This window comes from Pogoniulus pusillus, chromosome 5 (genome assembly GCF_015220805.1).
Source record: "Pogoniulus pusillus isolate bPogPus1 chromosome 5, bPogPus1.pri, whole genome shotgun sequence".
Lineage (NCBI taxonomy): Eukaryota > Metazoa > Chordata > Aves > Piciformes > Lybiidae > Pogoniulus > Pogoniulus pusillus.
The window spans coordinates 29892487-29912727 of NC_087268.1; the positions used below are offsets into that span (position 1 = coordinate 29892487).

At 38.2% G+C, this 20241-nt stretch overlaps 1 protein-coding gene across 1 annotated transcript in view; it reads left to right on the forward strand.

The window, feature by feature from the left end:
- CCDC138 (coiled-coil domain containing 138) overlaps positions 1 to 18367 on the forward strand; it is a 43963-nt gene extending 25596 nt beyond the window's left edge. Inside the window, exons 14-15 of the mRNA XM_064144028.1 lie at positions 16703 to 16841; positions 17868 to 18367. Coding sequence (XP_064000098.1) covers positions 16703 to 16841; positions 17868 to 18039 — 311 coding nt within the window. The 3' untranslated portion in view covers positions 18040 to 18367. The remainder of the gene's footprint in view (positions 1 to 16702; positions 16842 to 17867) is intronic.
- Positions 18368 to 20241: the final 1874 nt, after the last annotated feature.

The following is a 20241-nucleotide window of genomic DNA, read 5'->3' on the forward strand; positions in this document are numbered from 1 at the left end:
CATATCCAGAGCAGGACAATGAGGCTCATGAGTGGCCTCTGGAGCACACGACCTACAGAGAGCATCTGAGTGAGATAGCCTTGTTTGCTCTGAAAAAGAGGAGGCTAAGAGGTGTCGGGGTCCGGAGGCTGGTGAGACGCGGATCGGGGTATTGACAACTCGACTCAGCAGCTTCTATGCATCAGTACATCAGTACACTTTATTAGGGCAGTGCAGTGTCTTATATAGTGCTCAGAGGAGGTGTATACAGTCAGCCTAGGGCTGGCACAAGTGGACAGTACAGATTGATCCAGAGCCATGTGCAAGGTGCAGATAGGCTACCATGTGCCAAAACAACCTGTGGTTCCACCCCAGGGGGCTGGCAGGCTCAGCCCCCTGGAGCTGTGTCCGCCCCAGGGCCTGGCAGGTCCAGCTCCCTGCAGGTGTGCGTGGGTTGCTCACTTGTCCACAGCCTAGTTTCCTGAGCCAGCAAGCTCAAGGATATCTCCCTCATGTTTACAGCTCATGTCCCGCTGCGGGAGAATTCTTCCACAAAGAGGAGACCTCATCTCTGTCTACAGCTACATGAAGGGAGGTTGGAGTGAGGAGAGGGCCAGCCTCTTCTTAATGACAAGAGACAGGACTAGAGAAAATGGTTACAAGCTGCACCAAGGAAAGTTTGGACTGGATATTAGGAAAGGGTTCTCAAACATTGGAATGTTCTGCCCTGGGCAGTGATGGAGTTACCATCTCTGGGGGTGTTCAAGCAGCATGTGCATCTAGTGCGTAGGGACATGGGCTCAGTACTGGGTCAAGGGTTGGACTGGATGATCTTCAAGGTCTTTTCCAGATATATTCTGTGATTCTGTTTTCATTTCTTTGTAAGTTTCCTGTTAAAATGTCATTAAAAGACCAGCTGGAAGATGGCATTGACTATTGAGGCTCTTTGTGTTAGATTAAAAGAGTAATTAATGATGAAATTTAAAGCTATATTAGTGTGCAGCCTTAAATAGTTATATGTTATAGGCTGTATACTAAAATACTGCCATATTAGCTGAAATGACAGTATCTAACCAAGAGAAGGCAGTCTAGACTTTTTATCTTTTCCTGTGAGATGTGCAATCCTAGGCATTCCTTCAGGCTGCTGCAACAATCATTCCTAAGAGTATTTCAGAATTTTTGTTTTTGTTTAGAGACGAAGTAGCTAGAAATTAAGTTGGAAAATAAGCCAATGCTTTACTTTTTTACAGATAGTCTCATGTATAACTTTATTTTTTAAGGTGGTTTAGGTTTTTTTGGAAGATTTTTACAGATTCAAATTTTAGTTGTCCAAGCTGAAAGATGTGAATCAGATGTGAAATAACTGCTGTGTTACACTACTTCTCCCTATCACTACATACATCTTTTGTTGTAGTAAGTGATGAATACTAATGCTTCGGTACAGTCCAGGCCTGTCCAAGGACCCTTACAGGTTCTCTTCCCTGTAAGAAATTGTTTTCTTCATGTTCCAGAAATTAAATCCACATTTCCCTCATGCATTAAGGAAGATTACTTCAGCTGCTTGTGAAGAAAGTGCCTGCTAATCTGAGTATTTCTGTTGATAGAAATTATAACAAGAAAGTCTGCAGTACTGCTTAAGACCACTGACTGATTTGTTTTTGCTGTGCACATTTTCAGATTCTAGATCAGTATCGTTGCTTTTGGCTTCACAGTGTACTTGGTATGATGCTTACAGGATCCAAGTTTCCATTGCAAGTTAATCCAACATTGACAGTGCAGATAAGACATTCCATTACTGAAAAAACAGTGTCAGATGCAACAGTTGAGGTGCTGGTATCGTCTGTTGCCTATCTGCTTACAAGACTTTAATGGCAAATTAGAATTAATAGTCTTGCTGCTGTGCATCTTACTGGCACACAGCCTTTCATGCACTCTCTCTCTACTTCTGTTCAGAAGTTTCACATCAAGAATATGGGACAGTCCTGACACCATTCTTTTGGTGGGAAATAGTAGGGGACTGAAAGGTAATATTCTTTAGTACTTTTTTTGTCTAACTATGACTTCATTATTATATGTTTATCAGTCCTGGCCAGCTTAGGGTATACATCCATACACAGTATCTTCTCCTGTTCTGACTGGGGCCTGGAACACAAGCCCTATGAGAAGAGGGCTGAGGGAGCTGGGATTGTTTAGCCTAGAGAAGAGGAGGCTCAGGGGTGACCTCACTGCTGTCTACAACTACCTGAAGGGAGGTTGTAGCCAGGTTGGGGTCAGTCTCTTCTCCCAGGAAACCAACAACAGAACAAGTGGACACAGTCTCAAGTTGTGCCAAGGGAGGTCTAGGCTGGATGTTAGGAGGAAGTTCTTCCCAGAGAGAGTGATTTCCTATTGGAACAGGCTGCCCAGGGAGGTGATGGAGTTGCTGTCCCTGGAGGTGTTCAAGAAGAGCCTGGATGAGGCACTTAGTGCCATGGTCTAGTTGATTGGACAGGGCTGGGTACTAGGTTGGACTGGATGATCTTGGAGATCTCTTCCAACCTGGTTGATTCTATGATTATTGCCTTCTGCTGTTGGAAAATTTTATCACAAGGAATAGAAGTATCAGCATGTGGAATTGAGTCACTTCTAGAGTGATTTAGGTATCTCAGAAAGCTTGCTAGATCATGAGGTGGTCCAAAAGATGCCTTCAAGGCATTTAAAAATCTGAAAAATCTCATGAAGTTCACAAAGTTTCCACCTGGAAACTGTGGCCAAAAAGCCAAATAGCATGTCCAGTGTTCTGCACTCTTACTTACCTAGTAAGCTAGGAATAGCATTTAACAAATTATCCTCAGTAACAGAATTGCAGCAGCATTTTTCTAGCACTTCAGAGATGCCATGATTCTTTCTAGGGCTTGCTTTACACTAGTCAACATCTCATGGCTACTATTTGAGAAATATTAAAGCAAAAAGGATCGCTTGAAATAATTATTTTTAAAAAAGAAAACAAACAAACAAAAAAAAAACCTAATGAAATGAAAAAGAACAGCAAACCAGAATTTCGTTGACAAAAGCTACTTCTCTGTCATTTTCAAAATGTGTGTTGGCACTCACCATTCGTGTCTGTCAGGGTAATGCTAACTTCAATAAAACAAGTTGTCTATTTATAAAAAGACTTGCACAGAGTAGTGGGGAAAAGTAAAATCTATATGGTGAGAGGCAGCTGATAGCCAAATTTTCTGTGTGTCAGTCCACTTTGTATTCAGTATACCCTCACATGCTCTTGGAGGTTTGGGCACATCCATGCCCTTAGGGCTATGGCTGATGGAAGATAACTATCAAAGCTGGAGTTCAAGTGATAATACTTAAATTAAAGATCAGTACCTCTTTGCTTCAAAGGCTAATTAAACTCTTTGCTCATTGAGAATTTGGAACTCATCTGTGTTTTCAGTGAGCTTATGTGTTCCACTCTGAGGGAAGAGGTAGATGTCAGGGTCTTTTCTGCACTGCAGAACTTAGTGTAAAGTACAAAAGGAGAAATCACAGGTTACCACACCAAATGACCCCTACACAAATTAAAGTGACAGACTTTTTTTCCAGAAAACCTCATTTGGAGCCCCCAGGACTGACAATAGCAAGAAAATGAATATTGTAGATAGTCGTAGTGAATTTTTGCATGATCTTTTTCATCCATGCCTTCATGACAAGGTACTGTTGGAGCATCATCTAAATGCTCAGTCAGATGGCATAAAAGTGAAGAATGTAACCTTAGTAATCAAGGACTAGGTAATTAATTTCTACTCCAAAGATAAAAGTGGGATATCAGCTAATTTTTACCTCCCTTTTGTGTATCCATTTGCATGCTTAGTGGTAAAACTGTTTGTCATACTTTCACTCATTAGAGCCACAAGATGGTCTCTTTTTGGTTTATCTTTTGGTATTACTTCAGATTCCAGTTTAGAAACTTTTGTTAGCTACTAGAAGGAGCATTTACTCTTTTAATCTTTTTTGATATAATTTTAGTGGAAGCTTACCATGTTCCACAGGATCGATGCCAGCCTAGTGATCTGGTAAACCAGCTGCAAGCTTATTTAAAGCTATAAATAGAAATATGCCTGAGGTCCCCAGAGTCATGAAAAGAAAACCTGAGTTGTCATATGTTTTGTACAAAAGGGAATAGCACCAGCATGCCTGTCCAGTTAGGCTATAAAAACATGGTGGTCTTAGCACTGCAGGAATTTTGTGATAAAATGAAGACTTTTGGTACCACTGCAAAGCTTATTTGTGCACTAAAGCTTAGTTGCATCATCACAGTAGACAAAGCTCCAGAGCCTACATTATAGTATGCAGTACAGGCACATTATTTCTTGTAAGGATTCAAGTTAGGCATGTTTATCAAACTGGCATCTCAAATTGCATACATGTCACCAGACTACATTATGGTTTAGATATCAGAACTTGGATGGTCTTTCAGCTGCACTGGCATTTCTCAGGCATCACAGAATGTCATAGAATCAACCAGGTTGGAAGAGACCTCCAAGATCATCCAGTCCAACCTAGCACCCAGCCCTATCCAGTTAACTAGACCATGGCACCAAGTGCCTCATCCAGTCTTTTCTTGAAGACCTCAAGGGACAGTGACTCCACCACCTCCCTGGGCAGCCCATTCCAATGGCAAATCACTCTCTCTGTGAAGAACTTCCTCCTAACATCCAGCCTATACCTACCCTGGCACAGCTTCAGACTGTGTCCCCTTGTTCTATTGTTGGTTGTCTGGGAGAAGAGACCAATCCCCACCTGGCTACAGTGTCCCTTCAGGTAGTTGTAGACAGCAGTGAGGTCACCCCTGAGCCTCCTCTTCTCCAGGCTGGTTTTGAAGCATTGTGCCAGCCAAACACCCCATCATTTTTCCCCAATCAATGTTTTTGGACATCAACGTATAACCAGTATATCATGGATAAGGAAAAATATGTATATATATGCCAGTCTTGGTTGCATCATCTCTTTTACAAAAATGTTAAAGCTTAACAAGGAGGTTAAAACATTCTACTGATTACTGTTCTTTTTAATATATAAAAACATTCATGTTGGAACAAGGGCTGACTTTTAAATGTCAGGGGTGAAAAAAGTTGAGGTTAACTTTGGCCAGCTCCTCAGGGCATAAGAGTGAGAGGAGCTGCTAGAAATGTTATGCAGTAGTTTCAGAGAGTTTGTTTTATATCAAGAGCACTTCAGTTTCAGCTTACTTCCATGCTGTGATACTTTTTTTTGTCTTTCCTTTTTTTTTCATCTTCCAATACTGCCGTGGATTGCGTTCACTATTACTGTTACTGCATTTGAGGAAAGAAACTTTGGCTTTTCATCAAGTCCTTAGCATTTACTTTCATTTCACTAGAAACTTAAGATGAAGCTGAAATTAAGTTGTAGATAATTGTTAGGATAAACAGTGTAATGGTAAATAATTTATGTTCTATTTCATGCGGTTTGCATGCTGGAGTGACTGTTTTCCCTCAGATGAGCTCAGTGACCTATGTTGAAGTCTAGCTGGTTTAGTTTTTTTATCTTCAGTGGGAGTAATTGATTGCTTTTAAATTCCACAGCTGGGAAAGTTAACAGCTTGTTGTGAAGAGCACAAAATAAACCCAGCATAGATATTCTGTTCCTTTTCTCTTACTACATTCTACTATTTTTGTTTTAAAATGTCCATAATGGTGTAAAAATTGGTACATTTCTGCCTGTTCAGTCTTCTATTTAAACACAGCACCAAAGCAGCAGTTCAGCTGTATTTTCACTGTAGCTGTCTCCTAAGTGCTGCTTTTGTTTCATGGTCAGATGGGTGCCACTTGAGATTATTATCCTATTACCAGGATTTCAATCCATGTTTGTTTTCTGGACAATGCTCATCCTGCATTTACTGCAAAAAATTGCCTGATAAAAGTAGTATCAAGGGAGCAAGTCCTGCAAGCTTTTTTTACTTATCACTGTGGTGATATTTTGCTTGATTCTGGGTCTTCAAATGAGTGTCATAAAATTCAACTTGGTATTTCTTTTGGTCTTTGAGTAGTCTAGGAAGACGAATTTTTTGCTTCCCATTGACTAAAAGGGGAAGAGATATCTTCCTGCTCATTTGACAGGGAAAAAGATTGCAGAACCAAAGCTTTTGAAGGCTTCCGTACTTCAGTTACGGAAATCAGGCTACCACTCCATGATCATAGAATCACAGAACCATTTTGGTTGGAAAATAACTTTAATATCATGATGTGTGGGTTAGTCCCATGTCTAAACTGTGAACCTGTCTGAGAATGAACATAAGAATGAAATCTGTTAGTGCTGTCACAGAAAGCAGAACTACAAAATGCTCTCAGTGATAGATTTCTACAAATGCAGTGCTCTGACCACCTTTGAAATTTTGGGAGCAAAATGTATTAACTGCTAAATATTGATACATTTCAGTTTAGTTGAATAGCTTATGACATGCTTATTGCTTAGCAAAGCTCTTACTATTTCCCATTCAAACCACTATTAAAATGATACAATAAAGTAATAATTACTTTAAGTCATCCATATTGTTGTAGTATGAAACCAGTGGCTTCCAGAGATTCTTCATGCCATAAAGCTCTCTCCCTAAGACTGCAAATTTTGCAGCAGATCTTGTTTCTAGGACAGTAGTTGCAACACACTCTTCAAGAGAATTCCTGGTTGCCTGACATGAAACGTTTTGTGGAAACAATCTAGTAATAAGTAACATGACCTCAGCAAGAAAATTTGGCTTGTGGTTGTTGAAGAACACGATATCATTAGTATTAAATCACCCCTTAGCGAGTACTTGCCATATACAATCTTGTTCGATACTGTTGCTGCTGTCTTCTTCTTTTGCATGCAGCTGACTTTTGTTTTTCACTGGTTTGTTGGGCTTTTTTTTATGAGATAAAAAGATTCCAAGAGATGTAGTCAGTTTGTAGGCACCTGTCAAAAACACCATTGTAAAACAGTAGCTGGATTCATGCTTGATTTGAGATCTGCTGCTAGCAGAGAGCTGCTCGCCTCAATTTCACCCTTTGCTCTTTTGCAAAGATGACTACCATTTTAAGTTCCTGCTGCAGTTATAGCTGATTTCTGTCATGTAAATTAGTAAATTGTTTTGTCTTCAAGCTTCCTTCTGTTTTAGAGAGAGAATATCAGGCATTAGTCTGTGCTTATGAATTGAGACAAGTGATTATTGAAAAATTAATCACTAAATGACTCACGTGCTTACTGTAAGGGAAGGCACATTCTGGTGCAGCCAAAGTACAATTTCTTAACCATATTAACATCACTTCAGGTTTTTAAATGATGCACAAGTGAGCTATATTTACACAGTCACTGAACCTTACTTCTATCTTTTTTTGTAAAAAAAAATTATGGCCATGGTTAACCAAGTCTGTGTCCAGGTTTACTTATAGAGAAGTTATTCAAGCCAGCAGAGATAAAAGGATTGTCCTCGTGGTAAGAAGTTGTGATTATTTACTTGTAAAATTAATCTTTTTGTATGGTCTGCCTATATGGATACTCCTACTCTTCCATCAAATTGCAATGCTTCCATAACCAATGCTAGTTATTACGCTGTTCGTATTGTTCTTCTTGTACATCTAAAGAGTTCGTCAGAATCTGTCAAGGAAACTCAAACCTGCTCATTTTTATTTTTTCTTGACTCTTAGCATTTTGAGACTTTAAAGACTACAAGCCATAAAGGTTTGAAGTAAAAAAAGCCCTTAAGCTCAAACAGATTAAAATTTAACTGTGCTTTTCAATGTATTATCTTTACTGATGATTTTGCAGGAATGAAGCTTTTCAAATGAACTTCTTTGCAGTACTGAGAGGTAAAAATGTCAAGTCTGTGAGTACGACACCTAGGCAGGATTCCATATCACTTGTGTGAAAGGCAAATGTGAAATTATCCTGAGGAACTGTGTTTGAATCTCTAGTGAAAGAAATGATTTACAGCTTATGTAGGATAAGCATTAAAATCCAGACCATTTAAAAGGAAATCTTTCCATCTATTATCCTGTCTTGCCTTTATAAGTTTCTATATTTGTTCTTCTGAAAACAGTGAATAATTATGTTGGATTAATAGATGCTTTAGTTTAATATTTTAACCACAGGTAAATCTCTCTAACGTTGTTAAATGCAGCCTATGATGATGTTAGGACCAAACCGTATGCTTGCTCCAAGCAAGCAAGTACACCAAACGCTTATGTGCACTTTTGTTAATTAATTGCCAGCTTAGTTTAAATGTTTTAACTCTGATGAAATGTGTTTGCAGATGTTAAAATCTTCACAGTAAATGGAATCCTGTCTTTTGATTTCTGCTGAAGTAATAGTAGCCTGCTCTCTAATGAGGAAGATATTATTTTCATTATTTATTTTCTTGTTCTAGTAACAGTTGTGTAATGTGTAGCCCTTCTGAATTTTTGATGTCTGTCTCATTCACTCCAAAGTAAGAAATAAAAGGGGCTATTAAATGAAAGTTACCACTTTGTAAGTAAAGCTTCGCTGGTCATTAAGGGTAATACTGTGCTTCATAAGCATCATACTGTTTTGAAGGCAGATGTGAATGCTAACTTTGTAACAGTATTTGATGTAAAAAGGAATTGTAAATCAGGAGGTGTAAATCAGTACTTGGATATACATGTCCCTTTTCAATTCCATTGAATTGATGAAATCTTTAGAACAATAAAGTTTATCCAAGCAGGATTTTGTTTACACTTATTTACTAGACTTGCAGTTTTTTATGAACTGTTTACAGTTTCCTATCTTTCTGTTAAATGGTTAAGTGACTGAAGTGTGAGTTCATTAGAAAGAAAAGTAATACCATTTAAAATGTTTCTATTTGACTAGCAGAAATAGCAACATTTTCTCTAACTTTCAAGATTAATTTAGAGCAATGTCATAACTGAAATAATCTCATAAAGAAAGGCTTTTTTTGGAAGCAGTTAGTACAGGAATTTTTTTTTTCTGTTTGAGCAACATCTGTGCATTGTCAAATTTCAGACTCTATTTACTTGCTTACTTGCAATCTAATGTTACAGAACTACAGGTCATGCCAGGTTAGATACATATATTTATGTAAAGGCTTCCTTATTTGAGTTTGTCGTAGTGTTTGAAATAATGTGTTTAGTTCTGATCTGGTTATTACAGAGTGGAGATATGGGAACAGGAAAATAAGCCAGTCAAGCTCTTCTAGGAAGTGTTGGAACCAAGCTCTTTAAGGCCTGCTCTCTAAAGAGAAAGTTGTGACTCCTTCAGCAATTCTGGTAGTACCTCAGGCTTTTTCTGTTTTCTTGAACTAAGTAATCCACAATAGTGCCTAGCTTCAATTTTTAATGTTATCTAGCTTATTCATTAAAGTGATGGTTTCCTCCTTCCCAGGCCTCATTAGAACCAGTCTTTAATGATTAGACCCCCAGTTGCATGTAGACATACTGAATTCAACCAGCATACCAGAAGTTCTCATCCTCTGATGTTTCTAATAAGTGATTTTCTAGGAACAATGTTTGTTATGTCTTAGTTTGTTGTCTTTACATTTCTAGCATTCTATCAAGCAGGATAGTTCTGAGTTTCATATATTTTATTCCTGTTGCCTTCTAAATGGGAAATCCCAGTATGGAGTTTCATTAGACTGCAGCTGTTTTCACATCACAGTTATTAATTAATATACTAAATAAGCACTATTGCAAAAATCAGTGTTTAAAACTAAAACTCACTTTTCAAGGCAAAGTATTTTGCTTTGCTTTTAGTCAATTAATTACACTACCCATTTCTCAGTCCATCTGCTAACCTCCATCTTCTTCAGTATGACATTGTGTTTTTCTTTATTAATTGGTATTGAAATCTGGCCAAGTTATAACTGCTGTAGCATTTATTTATCAGAGAAAAGTACTTGACATGGTGTACCTATAGTTCCTGCACACATACTTACAGATAAACTTGTAGAACACTTTATTTCATTTTTAATTAATCTCCTTTAGTTCCTTAAAGTATCTTTAGAGCCTTACTAAGGAGCAAGTGTTTAGGTTGCCTTTGTGTCCAAATCCAGCATGCATACATTGTGCACTCTTCACAGAGTGCTGCTTACTGACATGTTATCAACAATTATTTAACACTTCTCGTCATAAAATTTAGGTGACATTTCTTTCAGAATCATGCAGTGTTTTCTTGTGTCACTGAATAAAGGACACTTTCGGAATTAAGAGTTTTGTAATCTTCTTTTGGTCTCTTTCATCAAGATAGAGCTCTCGCCTCCAAACCAGCATATTAGCCAAAGTGCACTCTAAAGGCTAAAATACAACTGGCTTCTACCCCATCTTTCTTCTGCTGTCCACAGATGCCCTTGCTATCTTGTTTTACTTAAATGACTACAAGAACTCTTTTTTTCTTAATGAAGTTTGTTTTAACTTATTTTTTGTGGTATCCATTTTATTATAAAGAGGGTTTGTGATCTCCAAGGCATAGCTTGTTTTTTTTTCTTTTTTTTTTCCTTCTTAAGCTTCTTCCAAGCATCTCTTGTGACATAATGTCATGGTTTGGGTGTACCCCACCCCCCACACATACTTTAGAATTACCCAGACTAGACTCAGCCGGCTCTGGGAATATAAATGAAGCTATTTATTTACAGCTAGCACAGTGTACAAGCAGATATTTACAGTATATACAGTTATAGACAGAAATAGACAAGGTAAAAGGTAATACAAAAACACAACTCCCCTCCCAGAAACCTGAGTCCCCAGGAGGGGCTCTCAACCACCCCTCACCTTCTCCCTACCCTTCTCAACCTTATCCCAGTCCCAAGGAAGAATGGAGGTTTGGCCAAGAAGTTAAGAAGCAAAAGGGGTTAGGCCAAATGGAAGGTGAGGTTAGGGAGATGCAGCTCTGTCAGCAGCCAAGGCAGAGTGCCACAAAATGGTGAGAGTGTTATCTAATGTTTTCATTTCTTCTTCCCAAACTCCTTAGTGAGACTTCTGAGGGAAGTGGACATCACCATTGTTTTCCTTTCACAGCCTGTAATCTAGTTCTTCTCACCAAAACATTCTAGCTAGCTTCAAACTAGCACACATAAATAACCCTGCTAATGTGTTAACTCTTTTCCATTACTTTTTTTTCATGAGTGTAACCTCCTGTTACCATTTGACATTATTTTCTGTTACATTCTATCTCATGTCTGCATGAATGTCTGCAATATGCTAGGAACCTGAGAAGCAATTCAGGTCATACTGAGATTAACACAAATGAAATTGCCACTTGGGCTCTCTCAGCTCAGTCACTCCTGTAGGTATCTATACTTAAGGTGCCTTGTGATTACAGGAATCTTGCTCTATCTCCGCTGTGCGTTTAACCACTGGCACACAGGGATCATGACTGTTGATTGTAGGAGAAAAAGTAAAATTCAACAAATGTTTCAAATCTTGCAGGTGACTGTTGTAGACAATTGATTGTTAGCAACATGTAAGTGATGTTACTGTTTTAAGTGTTGCTGTTGTGGTGCGTGGCTAACTTCTGTGTTGGTCAAAGGGCTGGTAGACTGTGCAGTGTCACTCACTTGCATTGCTGTCATGTGTTCTCCATTCTCCAAGCAGATCTTTATGCAATTAGAAATGAGGCAAACGTGTCAGTTTGTTAAAATATGAGCTTCAAGTAGTCATTGCTGGCAGTTTTCTTTCATTGAAGTGGCATAACTTCAGCTATAAATCAGAATTTTCTGGCTAACTATAGCTGGTAAGACTTTATGCTGTGAGTGACTAACTTGGAGGGTAAACTTCAGATTAATTCTGTTAATTGTTCATTGCAGTCTGTCAATTGAGTTAAGCTAATGCAACTATAACATGCTGCAGTGTTTTAAGGGTACCAGTGGAGGCTTTTGCGATCATTTTGAGTTGTGCCAAAGTCTTGTCAGGATTAATTCCAACTTAGTTTTTCTAAAATAGTTAATAGAAAGAAAAACAACAGATCTAAGCCACCATGGCAGGGAGATTGGATTAGGTGATCTCTAAGGTCCCTTCCAACCTAATCCATTCTGTGACTGTGGAAATATTTTAAAATGTGAAGCTTACATTCTTATTCAGCAGCTAGACAGGCATTTGAATTGGATTCTTGTTTTGTACATTTCCTGATTATTTGGAAAATATCCTGCAAAAGCTTATCTGAAATGAATATATAAGCAGTGAACAGAATGAATACATAAGGAGTGTACAGAAAGTCCATTTAAACATGTGCCTCTATCCATTTGTTTTCATGTAATTGAACTTTGCACACTTTTAGAAATTATTGCCACTTTGGCAATATTTTTGTCTTAAAAATAATGCATATATTTTATGTTAGTTTGTAAACTTCAGAGTCAAAACATTCTTACAGTGCACAGAACAAGGGGACACAGTCTCAAGTTGTGCCAGGGTAGGTATAGGCTGGATGTTAGGAGGAAGTTCTTCCCAGAGAGAGTGATTGGCATTGGAATGGGCTGCCCAGGGAGGTGGTGGAGTCACCATCCCTTGAGGTCTTCAAGAAAAGCCTGGATGAGGCACTTAGTGCCATGGTCTAGTTATACTGGATAGGACTGGGGGATAGGTTGGAATGGATGATCTTGGAGATGTCTTCCAACCTGGTTGATTCTATGATTCTATATATGTGTGTGTGTGTATAAATATATACATATTTAATTTTTTAGAAACTTAAATACTTCTAAAGAGCCAGTATGAGCAAGGCAACAAAGAAGTGTCTAGGTCAGCTGAAAATTATATTTTTCTACCCATGCAGAAAAGGATGGCTGTTTAAGAGTAGGAATGAATTGTAGGACTACCATCTTCATCCCAGCAGTCTTCAGATCTCTCAAGAATCAGAGTTAAGCTGAGTAAGAAATCATGTTGAATAAGAGGTTTCTAAAGCCATTTGTTTAACAGGCAATGGAAAGAGGAAAAACCTTTCTTAATTCACTTCTCGAATGTCAGTGTTCTCACACATTTATTTACACTTTCCTTATCTTTCTGGTAAACGTCTTTGGTAAGTAAGAGGTAGTCTTTCAAGTTGCTGTTAAGACAGGCTTCATTGGCAGTACAGTGTGGATTGATAGGAACATTTCAGTTGCTTGGGAATAGGTAGTCATTTGTAGGACGTCTAGCAAATTGTAGAGGAATTTCTATAGAGTTGTTGCTCTGTAGGATTTCTGTAAAGTTATGATAACATAGTTTGTAGTGCTAGCTTTTATTTTTTGCTTTAGAGAAGGTTATCTGTTGTTGCTATCTGTATAGAACTTTTTACTTCAAACAGTTTTCAACTGATAGAAGTGTTTTGATATGAAATACTCTTACAATTATAAGGTTGTTTTTATTGGGGTTTGCTTATTTACTGTTTGTAGTTTTGTCACCACTTCTTACAGATTTTAACAGGTTAGGCTCACTAGGGCATGATACCACCATACTAGAAGTGAATTCTGGGTTAATTATGTTTCCAGATTTGAGACAATGCTGTATGTACTTAATGACTTCAAAGTTCTGTCCTAGGGAGCAGTGGCTCAATAAAGAGTGCCTAGTCTTGAGTATGTGTCAGTCATGCATCACTAAATTTAGAACATATTGTGAACGATCCAAGGATTTTCTGCTTGCTTCATTTGACAGGCCTAAGTTTTTGATGTTTCTGAAAAATACTTTCTGCAGCCAAAATGAGAAATATGAAAAGAAATATTAAAAGTTATGTACCCTGAGTAACTGTATCCTGGGGACTGCCTTTGAACAGAATGCAGTCAATAGTGACTTCTGTTATTGGATTCCTGACAAATTTGTTCAGTTTTGTTACCTATTGAATTGTACAATTAGAATATGTACTATTCACATCTTAGCAAAGGAATCATAGAATCATAGAATCAACCAAGATGGAAGAGACCTCCAAGATCAGCCAGTCCAACCTAGCACCCAGCCCTAGCCAGTCAACTAAGTGCCTCATCCAGGCTTTTCTTGAACACCTCCAGGGACGGTGACTCCACCACCTCCCTGGGCAGCCCATTCCAGTGCCAATCACTCTCTCTGTGAAGAACTTCCTCCTAACATCCAGCCTATATCTACCCTGGCACAACTTGAGACTGTGTCCCCTTGTTCTGTTGCTGGTTGCCTGGGAGAAGAGACCAACCCCCCACCTGGCTACAATGTCCCTTCAGGTAGTTGTAGACAGTAATAAGATCACCCCTGAGATCTACAATCTACATTCTACAGATCCATTGTGGTATTTGATAAAGAGACATTTCCAGGTCAGTTCAAACATATGTGACAAATGATTTCTTTATATGTATCTATTTTATATAAATATGTATTTTTGCACATATATAAAATGTATTTCTTCACCATGAACATTATTTTCTGTTGTAAGGAAGCTGTGCCCTTTTCTTTGTTCCTTTTAAGTAATTTTGTCATGGCTTCCAGTCTTCATTTCATTCACTTTTAGTGTATTGTGGTCTGCAGATTTATAGAAAAGCAGTCATAGTTCACTATTCCTGTTTCATGATGTTTTTGTCTTAAAAGCTGTCAGTGGTATTTAGTACATCCCTTCAGTTCCAGCATTCTGTCCTTAATTGAATACCATAAGCTAAAATAAAATGAGAAATAGTTTCTTTACTGACAGAGAATAAAAATACATAAGCACTTAGCATTTTTTCACTGGCTATTGTTTTCACTTTGCTTTCATTCTGGTTTTATATTTGTTACTATTACAATTTTGAGACAGTAGATTGTAACTGGGAGTAGTCCTAAAAATGAGAGGGTGGTATGCGTAAAACCATAGGTGGGTCAAAGATAGAAAGAAGAATACAAGAAACATGAAAGTAGAAGTAAACAGAAGAATTAATTCATAACCATTTATTGCCTCGTATGTCTCCTGGAATAATTACTGTTTTGTGTTGCTTTGGACAAAGAACAGAGGACACTTCAGCTGCGCAAGCCACAAAACATCTGCCTGCCTTTTCCAAACTGTAGTACATAAGTTGTTACCTTCTTTTTTATTGCTGCAAGATTGGCCCCTTGCTAAAAAGTCTGCTGTTCTGCGTCTGTATTGTTTCCATCCACACATTCCAGCGTTTTAAGTCAATTCTGTCCATAGCACCTGCACTGAAAAGGAAGACTGCATGTAGCCATGGAGCTTCTCTGGTCTGTGCTAGAGGCATTTGCTGTTTCTCGTTCTCTTCACCCGATGATGTAAGCCAGCAAATGCCTGCAAATACTGACTTTGCTGCGTAGTATAATGCAGGATAAGATGTACTCCAACACAGATGGGAGCGGCACTGGCTCATTTGTTGGTGTAGCCAACTGACGTGTCATTGTTGTGAAAAAAAATACAGGTTTGGAAAGATCTTTGTGAGCAGCCTATGATCTACTTTTTCTCACCAAAACATTCTACCCTGCTTCAAAGTAGCACAATCTTCTTCCTAACAGTAAGATCTAGGAATTACTGAATCTTAAATTTCTGGATTCTTAAATTCTATTCAAAACAGTTTTAGCAGCATTTGTTCTGATGTTGTACCAGTAAGCTTCTGGAAATAAACTAAAACCTTGAATTCACTCCAAGGCTACTTGAGCTCTGTGGTAAAGGGTTGGACTTGATGATCTGTGAGGTCTCATCCAACCCTGATGATACTGTGATACTGTGTGATACTGTGATATAATTAATAATTTGTATGTCCTTGGACAAGGAAAGGGAAAATTGTAACCAAAAGGTACATCCAGTTCTCTTTGCACAGATAAAAGCACCTTGACCTCCTATTTATGAATTGCAGCGTTCAGCATTATGTGCAAATACTTTTTTAATATCTATTTTTATTTGCTTATGCTGTAATTTTCATAGTGCAAGTTCTTATTAAGTATAAATATTGAATATTTTTAACATATTAAATGTTTTTAACATATTAAACACAAATAATTTCCTCACATTCTTCTTATGCAAATGCCTTATGAAAGACTATTTTAAAAAAAAGTATTCTTTGCTTTCTTTATGGTTTTACTTTAAAGTAATCTGTAATATTGTAAACAAGAATGAGATAACTACAGAACGGATTTAACCTTACTCTAAACTGATTAGATTTTGGGAAACCGAGGGAAATGTGACTTAAAAACTCATTTGCTATTTTAAGCAGGTTTTGTTGGTATTTAAGTGTTTTTACCTAGCTTTTACTTTTACCTCTCAGTTATTGTTTTGCCTGGCTTGAAACAGAGTACAGTGGAAGTATTTTGATAATGAAAGGCTGTGAAGTGTCACATTAGCTTCTACATATACTATCTCTGTCCGTGTGATTTGCAGCAGGTTCAAATATTTGCCTGTGAGTATTTTTGCATGGCTTAATGTGCCCTTCACATGATCAAAAGGAAAGAACAATGATAAATGAGCATTGAATAAACATGTTCAAGATAAGATGTTTCAAATGAGCATTGAATAAACATGTTCAAGATAAGATGTTTCATTTAAAATTGTCCTCTTTCCTGTTTTCCTTTGCTCTCAAGGGAAAATAAGCATTGTTTTAACACAAGGGTTGGTAATGTCAGAACTCTCAGGAACTTTCAGTCTTTTTCAATTACTAGTTTTACCTGAATCTTGCATTGTGACCTCAGCATAAAGTGAATTGTTCTAATAGCTGCACAACATGAGGCATTTAAGGTCCTCTAAGGTATCAGTAGCTGTTTTACTTCTCCCTGCAGCAAGGTCTCTGACACAGTTTTTAAATTATTTTCTTTTACAGATTCCTCACAGCCTTTCCTGGAAGCCTGCAGTAATGAAGCTTTCTTCCGTACTTGCTCTGCATTACTTCGAAGCTCTAAGCTAGATAGTCAGGTTTTGGAAAAGCTCTGTGTCATACTGCAAAAGCTCTCCAGGATAAAGTAATCTTTTATTACCATATTTCTGTTAGTTATTATTATCACTAGACTCAGGGATCTTTTTTGTTTTTTACAAACTCATCTCTGTTTTACTGTTCAGTTGCTCATTTCTCTATTAGTAGTTAAGATTAAACTGTTCATGCCACAGATGTTTAAGACAAGACTCTCAATTTATATATAAATCTAGGAGAGTTCAAAGAGTACAAACTCAAAAAACCCAACATCAGCAGTCTAGTCTAAAGTGGAAATACCACTTTTGCATGCAGATGACAAGAAAACTTAGAAGAGAGCCCTTTTCCTTCCCCTTAGAATGAAAAGTAGCCTTCAGTTGTACTCAGGTACTTGGTAATAAGTTCTTTTGAAAATGTAACCTCATCTGGAACTTGCATAAAATCAGTCTTCTTTTCCTCTAAAACCAAAATTAAAAGTCTGAAGCCACTTAAGCCTTTTCTGAAATGTCAGTCTTTATAAAATATGCTTCTGTTGCTTACTGGTTATTAGTTTATTTTAATAGAACTTTTAATGGTATCAGTAGTAATCAGTAGCCATTCTTTACATTTAACTTAAAGCTGTTGAGAAACCCAAGGTTTTATTTTCACTTTATTCGGAACAACATTAAAATCTAGGAAAAAAAATGTTTTCCAGTAACATAATCTAATATAAATCATAACTTACGTTGGCAATGCACTAAAATTAAAAATTACATGAAAATTCTAATTATTTAAAATGTTATTTTACATGAGTGAAACCCTGTTTACAGCCTTTCCTTACACTATCTGTAAATACCACTTAAGTGAAATGACAGGTGTTTGTGATTTTTTTTTGCCAAGATTTTTCTCATTGTGCATTTGATAACTTTCAGCTTAGAGGCATTATTTGCGATGTAGAATAATTACATGAAACTCCCAATATAGTGCACATTTTCCTTCATTAAAAAGAAAACCACCATGTTTTCTGTAGAATCTTTAGTGTTTAGGTGAAGTTTCTCAATTTTCAACCGACAATTATTTTATGTAAAATCTTTTGCAGAAGCAATAAGAAGATGTTTGAATCGTTTACACTTCACCAAATGATCCGAGAACTGCATAGGACTACAAATCCAGATCATGCGTTCCTCTGTATAAACCTCAATTCAATTATGCTGAATTTGGGATGGTTGAGGAATAACTCCCTTATCTCCAGTCCAAGCACAAGTCACTAGCACTATCTTTCAGTCTAGTTATTATTTTATATGGTTTGGACCAACTGCCTATGTTGCTTGAAATTTGGAAATACTTTATTTTGCTATTTTATATAAGTGAATAATACAGAACCTCAGTACTGGGTGGCTTACTCTGTATCATGTACAATCTCTTTGAATACTTCTCTCATATATAAAAAAGGAAAATGAAGAATTGCTTAATATGCTAAATAACTTTCTTCACTACTTTTTAACGAAGTGAAATAATGCTGCTGTTCTAAACAACTTATGCAATCTGAAGAACTGGATCCCTTGGGTCAGTAGATGACAAATACAAACCTTTCCTTACAGGTATGAATCTTAATTCGTTTGACTTGGTCAGAGTTTTGTAAATGTTTGGGGGTTTGTTTTGGGTTTTTTTTTATTGATAAGTAACAGGCATGTATGTTATCAAATTATCTTTTGAAATAATTATTAAAACCAGATTTTAATTTCACATAACTAGCTGCATTGAATGAGAAATTTCATCTTTGTTTTGATTTCAGAACGTCTGTAGTGCTTATTTCATCTTTTTCTGTATTTGTGTAACATTTAATGTTTTACTCTGCTGTGTATGAATTTCTAGTGTAACTTTGGGTTGTAATATCTCTGCAAATGTAAATAATAAGATTTATTAAAATGCCTAGCAATAATAATCCCTTATGTACAAACATTATGTGTTATTGTTTACGCTGTATTTTGTGTTAATTTGCAATATAATTCTAGTAGAACCCAGATTTCTTTTCTGAGCATGATTAATACATTTTTTTGTCTGCCACAGTTCAGTCCTGGTCAACCAGAGAAGTCCCAGTTGAGTGGAGACTGACAAATGTGATGCCCATCTGTAAGAGGGGCCATCTATAAGTCTCACTTCTGTGCCCAGTAAAATCATGGAGCAGATCCTCCTGGAGGCACTACTGAGACAGAAAAATCGTGAAGAGTTGATTTGGTACAGTCAGCATGGCTTCACCAAGGGCAAATTGTGCCTGACAAACCTGGTGGCCTTCTATGGAAAGGTCACAACATTAATCCATGAGGGATGAGCAAGTGATGTCATTTACTGGGACCTGAGCAAAGCCTTCAACACTGTCCACACAACATCCTGATCTCCAAACTGGTGAAACATGGGTTTGATAGATGGATTGCTGGATGGAGGAAGAACTGGCTCAATTGCTTGATGGTCGCAGCTAAGGAGTGGCTGTCAGTGGCTCCATATCCCAGTGGAGGCCGGTGACAAGTGGAGTCCCTCAAGGATCTGGGACCTGTTGGCAACATGGACAATGGCATTGTGTGCACCCTCAGCCAACAACACCAAGCTGTGTGGTGCCTCAGACACACTGGAGGGCAGGGATGCCATCCAGAGGGACCTGGACAGGCCGGAGAGGCACAAGCCAACCTCGTGAAATTCAGAAAGACCAAGTGCAAGGTCCTGCATCTGTGTCAAGGCAATTCCAAGCACCGATATAGGCTGAGCAGTGACTGGCTTGAAAGCAGCCCTGAGAAGAGGGACTTGGGGACACTGGTGGATGAGAAGCTCTGTATGAGCTGTCAGCTTGCTCTTGCAGCCCAGAAAGCCAACCAGATCCTGGGCTGCATCAAGATGAGTGTGGCCAACAGCCAAAGGAAGTGTCAGGTGGTGATGAGGCTAAGAGGAATGGAACAAAGCTAGAGATGGGTAGATTCGGACTGGATGTTAGGAAGAAATTCTTCATCATGAGGGTTGTGAGACCTTGGAATATGTTGCCCAGGGAGGTGGTCATACACCCACCCCACCCCCTCCTGCCCTGAGGTGTTTAAGGCCATGCTGGATGAGGCCCTAAACAGCTTGCTCTGTCATGAGCTGTCCCTGCCCGTGGCAAGGGGGTTGGAACTAGATCATAGTGGTCCCTTCCAACCCTGACTGTGATTCTGTGATTCTTGATCTCCTACAAAAAGGTGACCTGCCTAGTGGATGAGGGAAGGGCTCTGGACATTGTCTACCTGGACTTTGTAACCCATGCCGTGCTCCTTGGGAAACACAGGCACAAGGCACTCTGCACTGTGTAAAAACTGGCTGGCTGGCCAGGCCCACAGAGTGGCAGTGAAGGGAGGCACCCAGTCACTAGTGATGTCCCCTAGGCTTCAGTACTGGGGCCTCTCCTCTTTAATGTCTTTATTAATCACCTGGATGAGGGGACTGAGTGC